The sequence below is a fragment of the Heloderma suspectum genome, chromosome 17 (genome assembly GCF_057233095.1).
Source record: "Heloderma suspectum isolate Gila_16-S chromosome 17, 16-S_ref, whole genome shotgun sequence".
NCBI lineage: Eukaryota > Metazoa > Chordata > Lepidosauria > Squamata > Helodermatidae > Heloderma > Heloderma suspectum.
In genome coordinates, this window is record NC_139474.1 from 6,037,254 (window position 1) to 6,053,054 (window position 15,801).

General features: G+C 45.1%; 2 protein-coding genes across 6 annotated transcripts in view; one reads left to right on the top strand and one right to left on the bottom strand.

The window, feature by feature from the left end:
- The window catches only part of LOC146334292 (acylphosphatase-2-like), a 30,228-nt gene that overhangs the window by 12,785 nt on the left and 1,642 nt on the right, over positions 1-15,801 (bottom strand). Inside the window, exon 1 of one of the 4 annotated variants that reach the window (XM_084824050.1) lies at positions 9,358-9,433. The exons of 1 other annotated variant lie outside the window; for it this stretch is intronic. The gene's annotated coding sequence lies outside the window, so the exon portion shown is untranslated. Of the gene's footprint in view, positions 1-3,897; positions 4,078-9,357; positions 9,434-15,801 lie in introns of those variants that run through there. 2 more of the 4 variants (XM_084824047.1, XM_084824051.1) reach the window with 2 other exon arrangements.
- Positions 4,069-15,801, top strand: part of TOP6BL (TOP6B like initiator of meiotic double strand breaks) — a 28,362-nt gene continuing 16,629 nt past the window's right edge. The window contains exons 1-6 of one of the 2 annotated variants that reach the window (XM_084824043.1): positions 4,069-4,173; positions 8,074-8,218; positions 8,878-8,931; positions 10,879-10,979; positions 13,698-13,781; positions 15,571-15,626. In XM_084824043.1, the coding sequence (XP_084680169.1) occupies positions 4,138-4,173; positions 8,074-8,218; positions 8,878-8,931; positions 10,879-10,979; positions 13,698-13,781; positions 15,571-15,626 (476 nt within the window). In that variant the 5' untranslated portion in view covers positions 4,069-4,137. Of the gene's footprint in view, positions 4,174-6,340; positions 6,480-8,073; positions 8,219-8,877; positions 8,932-10,878; positions 10,980-13,697; positions 13,782-15,570; positions 15,627-15,801 lie in introns of those variants that run through there. The other variant, XM_084824044.1, reaches the window with a different exon arrangement.

A 15,801-nucleotide genomic window follows, 5' to 3' on the forward strand; every position in this document is an offset into this window, starting at 1 on the left:
CAGCTTCTGCCTGACTGGCCCCTAGTACCATGCACCCCCGATATCTATAATTTGAAGACAGGAATACAACCCATGAGGTGTGAGCATTATGTAGCTGACATTTAGGGTTTTTTTTAAAATATTTATCTCTGTGCATATACACACTTTTAATTTCTCCAGTGGCAGTACCAGGAAAAACTGTTGGTTGGGGAAGTACCGTAGGGGCAAATTGCATTGCCAGGGAAGCAAGCGCTGTTGTCACATGCACCATTTCTGGAGGAAAGGTCTATGTTCACACAGATGCTCCCATCCGAAACCTATGTACGTCTTACTGAATCTTTAACGGCATTAACTTTCATGTAAGCATGTTTAGGATTACAGATTTATTTTAATTTCCAGTTTATTATTTAGGGCGCAATCCTATGGGGATAGTTGCCTGCCTCCAAACTCAGAGGCGACCAACTAACCAATGAAGGGCGGGCGGAGGGGATCTTCTCTGCGCTCCGGCCACTCCACATTTGTGGCTAGACAGCCACTTTCAGCTGTCCAGCCAGGGCACCTCAGAGCGGTGGGGCTGGGGGCCGGACAGCACACAGGAAGCGTCGTAACGGCGCTTCCACCACCCCACCCAGGACCACTCCTTTTGGGCTGCTCTGCGCTGCTCTTACGAGTGCAGAGTCAGGGATGAGCTGTGCAGCCTACAAGGCGGGGAGTCAGTTTTCTGGGAACCAACCTCAAAGTGCTGGCTCCAAGCTCAGTTCCCAGAAAATGAAAAATTATAATTATATAATTATAATTGTGCCCTTAGTTATAATTTGTCTGTGAAAAGTACTTTTCCTTCGAGTAACCATAGGGGTCTAGCAATATGGGGGTGGGAAAGATACTTGTCTGGGTGGTTGAACAAGCCTTGAAGAAGCCTTAGAGTCAGTGTACGGTGCTTCCCTCCCCCTTTTCTTGGTTTGAGGCAAGCTGTAGTTTGCCAAATTGGCAAACTATGGTTTGCACTTGTCTTGCAAACAGGATTGGAAACCAACATTCGATCCTGGTTTTCAGGACAAACGCAAACCATAGTTTGTTAGTTCCTATGAAGGGGCAAACAATGCTTTGCCTTAAACCAGGAATGGACAGAAGGAACTTCTGCACGCAAAGGAAAAAGGGAGAGATTATGCATGCTGGAGACTTTTTGAAGGTGGGGAAGGGCCATAATTCAGTGGTAGAGTACATGCTTTGCGTGAAGATCCCATGTTCAATCCCTTGCACCTTCACTTAAAATAGATCAGGTAGCAGGCGATATGGAAAAGACTCTCTGCTCTGCTTCCAGAGCAGACAACACTGCACTAGATGGACACATAATCTGACCTGGTATAAAGCAGCTCCTATATTTCAGTTTAGGACTTACATAGTACACATCGCCTACCAAATTCTGGTTTGGCCTTGCACATCAGCCAACCCACTGTTGATTACTTTGGGGTTTCTAGCCCTCTTCAGACACACTGTAATTAACAGGGTCAGCCCAAGACATTTTGCCACCCACCCCAAAGAAGTTGCACCAGCACAATCCAAGAAGTGGTTTCCCCAGATCTCTTGCACTATCAGAGGGAGTGGACTGCAAGTCCTTGTTTGCATTATTATTGTAGAATTTTATTGTTTTAAACTGTTTTATTGTACGCTGTACATCGCCCAGAGTGGTTGGGTGACCAACCAGATGGACGATTAATAAATTTAATAATAAATAAATAAATAAATAAAATGCATGTGTGATCATACAGTGCACACCGACTTCACAGACTAAATGCTGCTTTTTTGGTACTTGGATTATTTATGTGCTTGGCGGTCAGATATTATCAAGGTGGTTCCCCCACCCTGTGGTTTTTCAGATAGGAACAGCAAATGCTCTAATTAGGGTAGGAAGAAGTCTTCTGCCTGCCCTAACTAGTATATTTGGGATTACCCAGTCCCTTCTCAGTGATCTCCACTGCCCCATTTTGTTTCCACTGCAAATTGGGGCTGAGATACCCATTTTCTTCTTCCCTGTCAGGAACAATCTGTTTTAGTCTGTGCTAGTTTAACTGCAAACTCTTTGCCTTGCAAGGCTGGGGCTGCCATGGGTGTGTGTGTGGGGTTTGGAAGGAGAAAGTAAGAGATCGTACTGGGAACAAAAAATGAAAGGTAAAACCAGAAAGCAGGGAAGTCTATGCCCAGTAATGTTTGAATGGCGAGTTTGTGGTCGTGATGTCTCTCTATTCAGGGGGGATCTTCTGAAAAGAGAGTTTGGAGATGGATGTGTGTGGGGGGGGAGATAGAGGGTGGGTTAGATCAGCACTGAGGTGGTGGAAAGACCTAAACCCAGAAATCTGGAGATTATAAGAGACGGTTGAAAGGGGGCTAAAATCATCAAGGCCCTGGAGCATCTCCTCTATGGGGGAAGGTTACATTAGCTGGGATTATTTAGCTTGAAGAAAAGGAGGGTAAGGGGAGACACGATACAGGTTTACAAAATTATGCCTGGTTTGGAGAATGTGGATAGGGAGGCGTTTTTCTCCCTCTGTCATAATCCTAGAACCCAATGGGGTCATCCCATGAAGATGAATGGTGGGAGATTCAGGACAGACAAAAGGACTTCTTCACACAGCGCATAGTTAAACTATGGAACCTGCTACCACAAGACGTAGTGATGGCCACCACTTTGGATGGCTTTAAAAGGGGGTTAGACACATTTCTGGACAAGGCTATCAATGACAGCTAGCTAGTCCTGATGGCTATACGCTAGCTCCAGTATCAGAAGCAGTATGCCTACGTGCACCAGCTGCTGGGGAACATGGGCGGGAGAGCGTGAGGCTGTTGCACTCCTGTCCTGCTTGCAGGTTTTCCGTGGGCAGGTGATTGGCCACTGTGTGAACCAAATGGTGGATTGGATGGACTCTTGGTCTGATCCAGCGTGGCTCTTATGTTCTTATGGAGGTGGGGGATTGTTGTATCTGAGGTGGGGTTATTGAATTTAGAGGGATTCAATGCTTGGGGGGGGACTTTAAAGGGGAGTTGGAGGGAATGGTGTGTTGTGTGTGTGTGTGTGTGGGGGGGCTAGATATGCTGTAATGTAAGGCAGGAAATGGGATTAAAAGTATGTGGGGCAGAATTGTGCCCAAGATAGAAAGTGGGATTATAACGAGGGAGCAAGTGTATTTCACCTAACACAATTACCAAAGATTGAGAGACAAAGAGAGAGAGAACGCGGTACAGAACGCGGCGGCTCGCCTGATTAAAGGCAACCGCGGGTGAGATCACATCACTCCAGTGCTGAAGGAGTTGCACTGGTTACCAGTTGTTTTCTGGGCCAAATTCAAGGTGTTGGTTTTGACCTTTAAAACCCTATATGGTTCCAGCCCAGCCTATCTTAAGGAGTGCCCCCAGCAACACCTGACAGGCCGCTTAACAAGACCAGCCTCGGATGGCCTTCTCTGTGTCCCATCAGCCAGGACAGCTAGACTGGTGGGGACGAGGGAGAGGGCCTTTTCTGTGGTGGCCCCCACTCTGTGGAACTCCCTCCCTAGGGAACTCCGCCATGCCCCCTCTTTAATGAGCTTCCGCCGTGCATTAAGAACATGGTTGTTCAGGCAGGCATTTGGGGTGGGTTAGGGTATTTTAGAAAATGTTTTTATGGTAGAATTTTATTCTTTTAAACTGTTTTATTGTATGCTGTACATCGCCCAGAGTGGCTGGGTGACCAGCCGGATGGGCGATTATTAATAAATTTAATAATACTAAATTAATAATAATAATAATAGAGAGGGAGAGAAAGAGAGAGATGGACATATATACCCCCAGGGGAGGTCTGACATGTATGTATGTATGTGAGAGCGAATATTTATTTGTTTGTTTGTTTGTTTATGAGAGGTCTGTCAAATATGACTGTTATACCTTCGGAGGAAGGAGAACAGGGGTAAGAGGGAAGGAGGGGAAGGAGATGAGAGGCTCAGCGGCCTGAAGAAACGAACAGAGAGGAATAAACCGCGCTTGGCGGCCTTCTTCCCGTAGCGTGAGGTAACGCTCGTGAGGGGAGAGCGCGCGTGCGCTCTCGCTCGCGCCACGACTTTGGGCGGGAAAAGAAACGGTCGCGCGGAAAAGTCGCGCGGAAAAGAAACGGTCGCGGGCCTCGCCATGAAGGGGGAGGGGGCGGCGGCGACGACACGCATGGTACGCGCGTCAGACGAGCGTGTGAACTGAAGGGCGGGAGACAGCATGGGTCAAAAGTGGTGGGGCGTACGGATATAAATCAGTGGAGGCTGATGGCTCCGATTTCGGTGGGGCTGTGCATCCCTTCTGGGTTTCAGTCAGAACACTCTAAAAAGAGCTATCCAAGGTGCTGAACCCGTTGTGTGTGGGGGGGGTAGGATTCAGCACCTTGCATAGCTCCTTTAAGAGTTTTGGCTGGCTCTGACTGAACCCCAGAATGGATGCAGAGCCCCACTGAAATTGGAGCCATCAGCCGCCACTGATGTAAATATAAACCCTCTGGTTGAGCTTGTGAGGAGGTGATGATGGGAGGCTGTTGAGAGTGCTGGGGGTGCTGGGGCAGGGGGAGTAGGTGGGCCTGTAGCTGCGGGATGTTATTGGGGAGCTTTAGGGGGGTTGGCGTATGGAGAGGGGTGCTGAGGCGAGAATGGAATAGGCAAGCTAGCCTAATTGGGGGCAGTTTCTGAGGTGGGGGCTTGTGGGAGTAGTGGGCCGAAGGGAGCGTGGGAAGAGCAGAAGTTTGGGTCAGGGTTTTTGTTTATTACAGTTTTTATATACTTCCTTTCCACAGATCAGTGCGAAAAGCTGAGTACAAAAAAGGAGCATTGCATCATTTCAAGAACATACATAAAACAAACAAAAAAACAGCAGAAAAGGAGCAATTTTTTCTAAAGCCTTAAATCAATACCAAAGACAGGCATCCTAAAATCCGCAACAAATGTCAGCCATAAAATTATCCACTTCACTACAATTCCCTAAGGGCGCAATCCTATGCATCTTTAGAAAGGAAAAAGTCCTACAACCACTAGCGTTCCCCAGCCAGCCATGCTGGCTGGGGAATGCTGGGAGTTGTAGGACTTTTTTCTGTCCAAACTTGCATAGGATTGTGTCCTAAATGTATGTTCATTTTCTCTGATCTGTGAAGCTGTGGGACCCAGAGCCAGCGTTATAACAAGTGTGCTTAATTGATGCAGATGCTCTCCTACCCTCTAGCGGCCACTGGTAACGCTTGCTGTTTTGCTCAGGGATTTGTAGCTTTCAAGCTGAGAGGGCCTTTGGCTGAGCAAAACCTTTCACCTGACAAAAGAATGCTTGGAGGTCTTGCATTTATTTATAAATAAAACAGAATGCTGGACTAGATGGACCCTTGGTCTGATCCAGCATAGCTCTTCTTATGTCCTTAATCAGGTTATTTAACTGATTTGGTTGCATTTTAACCAGGCCAGTGCTTGTCCTAACAGAAGTTCATCCAAAAAAAGATAACACCCTGTAAATAGGCTGAATGGATCTAATTCAACGTCCCTGTATGATACACTCAGACAGAATCATGTGTACCTTGCTTGCCCAGGTTACAGCTTCACAGATGCACATTCAGTGTTTAATATGTGCCTGGAAAAAAAAAGGTACATGAAGCAGTCCACAGAAGTTGCCAACCTAAGTGATCAGTTCTACCATGAGAGCTTTTGTCCAGACAACTATTAGAGAGAGATCGCCCTCCCTTCTGTGAGAGGCCATGGCCAGCAAGAAGCAAATTAAGAGCTGCCTAATGTCTATTGGTTAATTTTATTACTGGGAAGCAAAGCAGCAAAGAATAATAGCTTCTTGGTTTCAGGGAAAGTACTTTTTTTTCCTCTGCTGGCAAATTGGAAAGATGGTATTGCAAAGTGCATGACTGCTGCTGTCTGCAACCCTTGCTAGGGAAAGGAGAGAGGGCAGTTAGAAGGAATCAATTGTTTTATCAGGGTTAGTTCCCTTCTCTTGTAACAGTATAACACAATGCCTGCAAAAACATTGGTGTATGTCAGAGGTGGGGAACCTGTGACCCTCCAGATGTTGGACTCTGACTCCCATCAGCCCCAACCAGCAAAGCCAATGGTCAGAGATTGTGGAGGTTGAAGTTCAGTGACATCTGTCTGTATATTTTTCCAGCTGCCGCAAATAGCAACTGGGGGAGGCGTATTTTCAGTGGGGAAATAGCCTGGGTAAAGAGTTAAATCTCCTTCCCCGTGCCACAGTCCCAATCCAGGCTTCTACTACTGTGGCTGCTACTAGTAAGATTTTAATGATGGTGGAGATGCATGTATGGATCTCTGTTGTCATCCATGGATCTCTGTGGTTTGACCCACAGTCTCAACCCCACAGCCTGATGGTCCTGAAATCTCCTATCATCCAAGCAGAGAACCTTTGGCCTTCACCTAGCTTGCCTGTCCCTTCATCTGTGATGGAACCCAAGTCTTCTTTCTTTCCTCAGACAAGCAGAAGCCCAGGTAGTTAGGCCCACAAAAGCTTAACTAAATTGTTTCAAACACAGAACAACATTCAATCAGTGTGGGCAGTTTGGAAATCTCTCATCCAAGGCAGCTTTTTTGTGAAAAGGGAGATAATGATGCTGGCTGGGGGCTGCCAGGAGAGATTTTAATCTACTTTTCACCTTGCTTGCAGGAATTACACATCAAAGGAAGAGAAAGAGTTTGCTATTCATTGCGCTTTGCCAGTGTTTTCCCCAAATGCCCTTTTTTTCTGGGAATTGTTGTTGCCGGCTGTTTTTTCCTTTCCTCCAGCTTTGCAGTGATTCCCCAGCCAAGATTTCAGAATTTGCTCTTGGATTAAGGGTGCCTGGGTATTCAGCAGTTTAAGGAAGCAAAATAAAAAGAGCTTTAGCAGTTATTTCCCTGTGAAACTGATACCCTGTATATAGAACTAACCTGGATAAGCTAGGGACACCTGAACAACAACCAATATTCCTGGTGTTCCAACCGTTTAGGGAAGGAACCATGTTTGGATATTCAAGAGAGACACAGGGTGCTTCCAGATGGATGGCACCTAGCATTACCAATAAAAGGCATTGTGCACTAGTCCATCTTTGCCTCCTTAATGGATTTTTTTGTGGTAAGAAAGAAGATAGAAGAAGCAGTGGGAAAACATGGGAGGATTACAATGGAAGACTGGGGGTGCTTTTTGATTAGGTGTTTATCACACCATCGTCCTGCCTCATTCACAGAATTTTACAGAGGGTCCACATAAAGACATCAGCCACCTTCCCGTGTTTCCCCACCACTTTTTTCTTACCATGGGAAATCTGTTATGGAAAAGTAGATGGAATAAGTGCATAATGCCTTTGGATTAGTGATGGCCACCAGTTTGGATAGCTTTAAAAGAGGGTTAAACAAATTCCTGGAGGAAAAGGCTATCAACAGCTACTAGTCCTGATGGCTATGTGCTACCTCCAGTACCAGAGGCAGTGAGCCTATGTACAACAGTTGCTGGGGAACATGGGTGGGATGCTGCTGTTGCACTCATGCCCTGCTTGTGGGTTCCTGGTCGATAGCTGGTTGGCCAATGTGAGAAGAATGATGGACTAGATGGACCCTTGTTCTGATCCAGCATGGTTCTTCTTATGTTCTTATGATTGTTAGCACTAGGACCCCTCCATCTGGAAGCATTTGACATCTAGAAACATCCCGCCCTAAAATCCCATGTTTAAGGGTGATTGCATAATAAAAGCCATGTCTGGAAGCACCCACTGAAATAAAATGTAACTATTATGGCAAACTAAAACTTTTGATTAAAATCAACATTCTAGAATTGTGTTGTAGACTAATGTGGAACAGTTGAAAGCCAAAGGGAAGAGGTAAGAAAACCCGACAGCAGTGTTGGGTCCAAAGATGCTTGTTATCCCACAGAAGCCTTAAGAACATGTCACCTCGTCTTCCATTTCCAAGGCCAGCTGGTGGTTTCAGTCCTAGTGCTTAAATGAGCAGATCAGGAACACCATGTTTCCATACTCCTCAAGCAAGAATTTGTATACATGATGATTTCCTACTTTGCTGGTCCATTTTTCAAGATGCTTTACCATTTCAGATTTTAGAATATATAATCATTCACCTTTGGTACCAAAAGGAAGAACAGCCAGCGGGGTTTTCCACACTACAAGGAACCATTGTGGTTTCAGTGGACATTGAAGATTCTTTCCAGGATGTGAATCAATCCCACTGTGCAACTGTTAGTGAGTATAATTCAAATTGCTCCTTCAGAAGGACTCTATGATCTTGTTTTGATGAAACAGTTCAGTGGCAATTCCTGAATTAATTAACACATGAATTATGGAGCTGCTTTTGGTTTCCTGCAACAACATACGAATGCAGCATTCATTGGTTGATACCATGATGTCTGAATAGGGATACTGTAGAAATCTGCTGCAGACTCCAATGAGATCAGATTCCCAAGAATCTGACCTGCGGAGTCTGCAGAGGAACAGCCCCCTTACCTATGCATCCTCCGGATTTTGCACGGGGACGTTTTCCAGCTTTAAAGAAGGCACAATACATTAATGGCAGCTACCATTAGTATCTCTTGGGAAGATTACCGCTGTAATGTGCATATTTTATGCCATTTGTGGCCGTAAAGCGCTTACTTATAGAATCATAGAATAGTAGGGTTGGAAGGGGCCTATAAGACCATCAAGTCCAGCCCCCCTGCTCAAGGCAGGAATCGAAGTCAAAACATGGCCGCCGTACCTACAGTTTGGAGGACTGTTTACAGTGTTTCTATATTTTTGAAATGATGTGAGCCCATGAAGCTCATGGTAATGGTGAACAAGTATTCTTAAAGCTGAATAGAATTGTGAAATAAAATAAAAGCTGCCCCCTTATTTATTCCCTGCAGTTTCGGCAAAGGGTGATTTCTGCCACGAGCTCCTCAGTGAGCAGATGCATAGAGGTAAATATCTTACCAGTTTCCATGATTTGAAGGTTAAGAACACAGGGTCTCCACTCAATCAGACCAAAGGACTCTCTAGTCCAGCATCCCGTTTCCAGCAGTAGCCAACCAGATGCTCCAATAGGTAGTCCACCAGCAGGACATGAATGCAATAGCACTTTCCCACTCATGTTCCCCAGCAACTGGCATTCAGAGGCATGCAAGGGTTTGTGACAGTAGATTTTCTGACCTTCAAGATAGCTAAGGCTTGAGGCTTGCATCCTATTCTGTCTTTAGAAGGCTACAGCGGGCATGACTTGCCTAAAACTGAGGAAGTCAAGGGTCAAGCTTGCTGGAATTCATTAAGGGTTCCCCTATCGTCCCCCTACCCCTATAGTTCATGTACTGGCCCTAGGAGCATCTCTACTTTAAGCAAAACCCCCACACCTTTAACGGGTTTTCTTCTGGAGTCTTTCCGGGCTTACTATGAGCTCCATTAGATGGCGAACACATGATTTGGAATTGAAAACTCCCTTGACAAATATGCTCTGTATATTCAATGAAACAGTGCCATCTAGTGGCTGAATTATAGCTCAACGGTGGCATTTCACACTGCCAGTATGGCTCTATTAAGGTTTATTACAGCTTATCTCTGATCTTTGCGAAAGCAGAATAAAGGGTGGGGGGAAGTGCGGGAGACATCCTGGGGGTTGACAACGTCGTGTAAAGAACCCACAAACTATCATGAGTGGCCAGTCATGAGCATGCAATAAAAGCTTCATGTAGAAATGCTCAAGGTAGTAGATTCCTTATCACATTAACACCAGCGTGGGTGTGGCAGTTATAGTGGGTAGCTATTTTTCTTCCAGTTAGTTGATGCTAGGCGATTTCACAGTTCTTACAGAGCAACAACAACATCCCACCCCCAGCTTTATTTGTGCCTCCTGAAAAAATAAGATCACTTCCTCTAGACAGGGCTGCAGTACCTCTTTCACGTGGGCTTAATCCAGCCTGCCAAGATACCCAATCCAGTCCAAGGAGCCTCTTGCGGTTCCTCCAAGGGATAAAACTTGACTCCTGCCCCATTGTGAAGGGGAGCGGCATGCAAGGGAATCCCCGCTGCTTTCTCCGATTTAAGTTCAACAACATCTGGAGAGCCACACTTTCCTCACCCATTACAGAAAAATAACTCCAGAAAATTCAGGCAAGTGAGCCAAGGCACAGACCACTACAGGGGAAAGAGCACACCACTCTCAATAGTCGATCTGACCAGGAGATTCCCTCCTGAACCCTAATATTGCAATGAGTCAAGGACTGGTGCATGTATAACACTAGTTCCATCTTGACAACAATTAAGAGACAGGGAGCCAACAGTGTGAATTTGTGCTCCAGAGTGTTTCTAGACGGAGGGCTCCGAGTGCTACCAGTGAGAAAGCATTGTGCTGCAATTCCATCTTCTTTTCCTTAATGGATTTTCTCCAGTAAGAAAAAAGAAGAAAAGATAGGAAAACATATGACAGTTACAAAAAGAAAAGGATGATATCTGGACCTCCCATAAAATCCTGTGAATGAAGCAGGCTGGTGGTGCAATAAAAGCCTCATCTGGAAGCACCCTGACATTCCAGGGTTATAAATATGCACGTTAGCGGCCATTTTGTAACTGCTTCTGTACATGCATTTTTAAAACACAAGTTGGGAAATATCAGAGGTGGTCCTCAGATGGTGACATGCTTTTTAAAAAAGGTCTATGAGACCTGCTTGTCACTGTCTGCTTCTCCCTCCAAGAAGGAGGATGTCCTGTGAAGGATAAATCCACTCCTTGGTTTCTGGAGGCAGGGCTCAGTTGAATTTCCTGCCTCTGCTGGTGAGGAGAGTCCCTTCCAGGTTTCAGCCTGTTCTTATCCAGTGAGCAGAGTTTTCTTTGTTTTACAACACTTGTCTCACTGTAGTAATTTTTCCCTTTTGCAGACCTGGAAGGCTTGCTGTCTTCATGCCAGAGCAAGGCCCCAAGTGGAAGGGGATGCCCTCATGAACCTCTGCACACCATGCCTTTTCAGCTTTCCTTTGAGGTGAGACTCTCCTGTGGATGTGGCCCCTCAGTTCTTAAATTTGTTGCAAAATATCCTGCTGGGACCAACTGATACCTTAATTATTCTCAATGTGGCAAGCCAGGCAGAAACATATGCCGCACCTGTGTCAGCTCCCTGAACAGCTAAGATGTGGTCCACCTGCAGTTTGCTAGCATGGAGTTCATGGAAGCTCCTTCTGCTCCCTTTCCTCAAGCATCAGCCTTCTGTAAGATTTGGCCTGCAAGTTTTTCATGTAGTTGCCTCTCAGATGTTTGGGGAGGAATTTAATCCAGTTGCATTTCACAACCAAGTGCTGTATCTTTGTTCTCCTAGTTCTCATCAATGGGAGACTACAGGATTAAGTCTCATGGGAGTTTACTAGTTGGAGGACTTTGCCTCTTTTGTAGATATCTTGACCTGAAAGGTTGTGCCAGCATTTCAAACACTAGCTAGTTCCAGATAAAAGTGTCACCTCTGTTCTGTGTGTTCCTGGATCCTGTTGTTGAGGCATCCAGCCTTCAGAGGACAAACTAGCTGTAGAGTTAAATGTGTCTTTGCAATTTAAAAGTGTGCATATCCCTCCCTTGCAAATGCTAGCTTCAAAGGAGTGATTTTTGTTAGGACTGCTGCAGCAGAGGAAAGGGTTTAATTCCCCGCCCCGCCGGCTGCAATCCTAATAATTATCAGTTGCACCCAGCAGCTGTTATTTGCATTTTTAAAAAACAGAACTGCACATTAAATGCAGAGATGCATTTAATGTCATGTCTAGTTTGGCCTTGTGAAACTGCTTGTGGTGTCTCTGCCTAGCTGGTCTCTTCTGCAGCATCCTCCCAACAGCTGAGGATGCTGCTCTGGTATCAAAGCCTCTGTGGTTTTTACAGCACCAATCTTCAAAGATGCAGGGGTGGGATGGGGGACTGTCTTTTTCTTGTGTTTCCTGGCCTCTTGTCTTCTCTTCAGAGAGATGCTTGAGTGAGATAATTATTCTGACCAGCCCTGCTGAAGGTCTACACTACAAAACTGGAATCTTCTCCAAACTGTTGTTGCTGTCACAGTTAACAACCAATGAATTCTGGGTTGCAAGAAGGGGCTATGAATTGCAAAAAAGACGACTCGGGTTCTTTACAAATTCTATTAGGGCGGAATCATATGTGTCTTTAGACAGAAAAAGGTCCTACAACTATGCTGGCTAGGGAATGCTGGGAGTTGTGGGACTTTTTCTGTCTAAACATGCATAGGATTGCACTCTTAAAGAGGCAGTAAAGCTAAACCAGTTTCAATATGTAGAGCTTCTTCACACAGGGCTTATATGGTATGATCAAGATTGGTTGCTCACAGAAGTTTGCGGGTCCTTTACACCATGTCAGCAACCTCCAGGGTCCCTCCTGTGGTTTATGACCTTTATCACACTTTTTAAAAGATCCTAGATAATGCAATAAGGGATGTTAATCCAGTATACTGGCTGTATGTAATGACTGCATTGCATTATAATCACAGTGCCATCTAGTAGCTGCAAAATGAAACATATAGAACTTGCCAAGAAAGGAAGTCCTCAATTCAAAGCATGTGTCTGCCCATATAAAGGAGCCAATCTTAATACCGCAAAGAATATGGAAGCAGAAAGCCCCGGTAAGGATGCAGGCTTTCAGCCTCATGTGATAAACCCCTAGTGCAGACATACCTAAAGACATTCCCATCTACACATGTGCACAGGTACACACAGCCACAGTGAAACAGAAAAAGAAAAATCAAGGAGAGGATGTTCAGAGTGTTGTTGTGGGTGATAGGGTTTAATACTGTTAGATTTGGGGTGCTTTAGGATAGAGGGCTCTTAATGCTACCAATTAGAAGGCATTATACAGCTATTTCATCTTTTTCTCCTTAACGGATTTTCTGCTATAAGAAAAAAGATGTGAAAAGGCGGTAGAAAAACACAGGAGGGTTATGAGCAGAAGATGGTGGCGTCTGGACCCCCTGTAAAGTTTCTTGAATGAGGCAGGGCAATAATGTGATAAAAGCCGCTTCTGGAAGCACCCTTGAAACCTTGCTGCTGGAATATACTGGTGGGGAATGGGCAGTTATCAAAGGAAAGAGACCTCCAGCCTGGTCAAGTGTAGAGCTTATGGCAGTTTTCTCTGGGAAATGTTTTTTAGAACATGTGTACAGTAAAATGGGCTATGGATGCCTAAAAGTCCACAGAAAACTGCTAGGGAAAAGCAGAGTTCTCCCTGCACAACAAGAACAGCAAATGTAGAGCACATTAACATTTCTGGTACAGCTATGCGCACAGTTACTAAATGAAGGCAGTGGCCTAGATTCTTGTTTGCAGCATGATGATGGGGCCAAAGACCTGGATTCTGATCAGAACTGTTTAGTGAAGAAAATCCCCTTGCGTACGATAAGTCGTCTCTGGTGTGGGCCGGTGTGGTGTGTAAAGACTTTTACATAAGAGGGTGGAATGTGTGCCATGCACACCCAGATGAGTTTGAAGATTCAGCATCAGTCCCACAAACTTGGCAAAGTACATGATAAGAGGAAAGGGAGCTGAAATTGCTGTATCTCACAGGGTCGAGTTGGTTTAAAGTGTTTTTTAGGGACAAAAAAAGAATTGCATACCCCTCATTTTCCTTTTCTTGTAACAGCGTTTTTTGTTTCTAAATTAAAACTTTGTACTTCCTGGCTTTGTGAAGTGGCAAGGTGCATCTTGTGGTTTTTCAGATCTATGAAAAATCTGGAGTTCTCAAAGGGGACTGTTTAGCAATGAAGCAGTTCATCCATAGGATCAGCCTTGTACACACAGCGGTAAGGCCCTGCTTCTTCACTTTGGCCTGTTGAATGTTACTTTTTAAGGGTCCTCAGGATTAACTGGCTGCAAACAGAAGCTTTAAAGTCAGCAGGGGCTCACTTTGGGGGCAGGGAGACTTTCTGAGAGCTGCATAAGATGAAAATTATGCTTCCTGACCTCTGAAGCAATCCACTTGCCATTTCTTTAAAGATACCCCCAGCTACTGTCTGCTTTAATTTTGTTTTAATTTTGGGAGGAGGGAATATCTTCACTTTAATGCATATTTAGTGGCCCTTGTGCGTACGAAGCATGCAGCCATGGGCATTGGTGTTACACACATTGGGCTTCTCTACACCAGCAGTTTATTGCATGCTCGTGATTGTCCACTCACGGAAGATTATGGGTCCATTACACAATGTCGTCAACATCCAGGGCCCCTCCCGCACTTTTTCAAGTTTTTCCCACTGTAAAAACACCGGGAAAAAATCAGATCTTTAAAAAAAAATGTGCAGAATCGGTAGCATATAATGCCTCCTTAGCACTATATTTCAGCCACTAGATGGTGCGTGCTAAAGGCAAACAGGAAAATTTCTGAAAAGGAAGGTTTCAATTCAAATCACATGTTCTCCCATGTAATGGAGCTGATCATAATTCCACAAAGAATCCAAGAGCAGAAAGAATCCAAGAGCAGAAATGTGGAGAAGCCCACTGTTTCTAAGGTCTGTAAAGAGGAATGAGGGTTTAGTGCCTATCACATCAGCTGTGTTTCATTGGTTGCTGACAGAGCTAGTGTGTGAAGTGGGCTGGACCAAGCATATGCACAGCCATTGTCTGCATGTGAGCCTATATGTTTGCTCTGGATTTCACTCAGATCTCACTCTGGATTTCTTAAGGAGTGATTGCCTAATGGCAACAAGCAAAGGTGCAAAGTTAAATGGAGTTTATGGTGGGGTCTTCTGTGGTTGACTGCCAAAGAATGAGCAAGGAAGGCATGAGACATGACCAAAGCTTCCGTGCGAGCCCCCAAGCCAACACACAAGCTGGACAGTGAAAGCTTGTACCAGCCAAAGTCTAGGCTGTAAAAATAGAGATGGTTGGGATGAAAACTGCATGGAAAACATACCTCCAGCTCAGAAGCCCTGGCTCCCTACCTCAGGATTGAGGATTGGAACTTCACACATTCTCAAAGGCACCCTTCCCCTGCCCCCCCAGTTCTGCTGCTGGACAGAAAAATGTCCTTGCTAACTTTTTTAGACTAAACCCTGGATCTGAGGAAGGTGGTGGTACTGCAGGATGTAAGGCTGTGTTGCCTGTATATGGCTCACTTAAACAAATATACTACTGTGGAAATCGCACCTCTTCTTAGCCACACATGCACATACCCAGTCTTAAAAAAGAAAGGCCATAGCTCGGTGGTACCACACCTGTTTTGCACACAAAAAGTCCCAGGTTCGATCCCCAGCATCTCTGGGTGGGGCTGGAAAAGACCCTTGTCTAAAAGCCAGGAGCGACACCGCTGGTCTGTGTAGACAATACTAAACTATAAGGACCAATTATCAGGTTCAGTATAAGGCAGTTTCCTATCTTCTTATTTAAATCAGTCCTTTATTCACAATCATGAGGACTGGAGTCTTATTTTATTTTTAGGGGAAGGACCATAGCTCCGGTCAGAAACCCTAAAGAGTCGCTGCCACAGTCTGTGTAGACAATACTGAGCTAGACCATGGCCTGACTCAGTATAAGGCGACTTCCTGTGTTCTTTAGCTGTTTTGAGTCAAGCTAATTTTCTGCTGCTCTGCTTTATAGATCAAATTTCATTACTGTGTAAAAGTGAATGGCTCCATTTCTGCTGAGACTTATAGGTGAGTAAACATTTCATCCACAAAGCTATAAAGACAGCTGCAAAAGATTTATAAGGTTCAGTTGCTCTGCCAGTTGACATGAAACGATAGTCGTCATGGCCTGCTTCAAAAAAACAGAAAGAACCCAATCCCTGGCCTGGGGAAAAGAAAGCTAGGGCATGTCTCTCTTCCATAG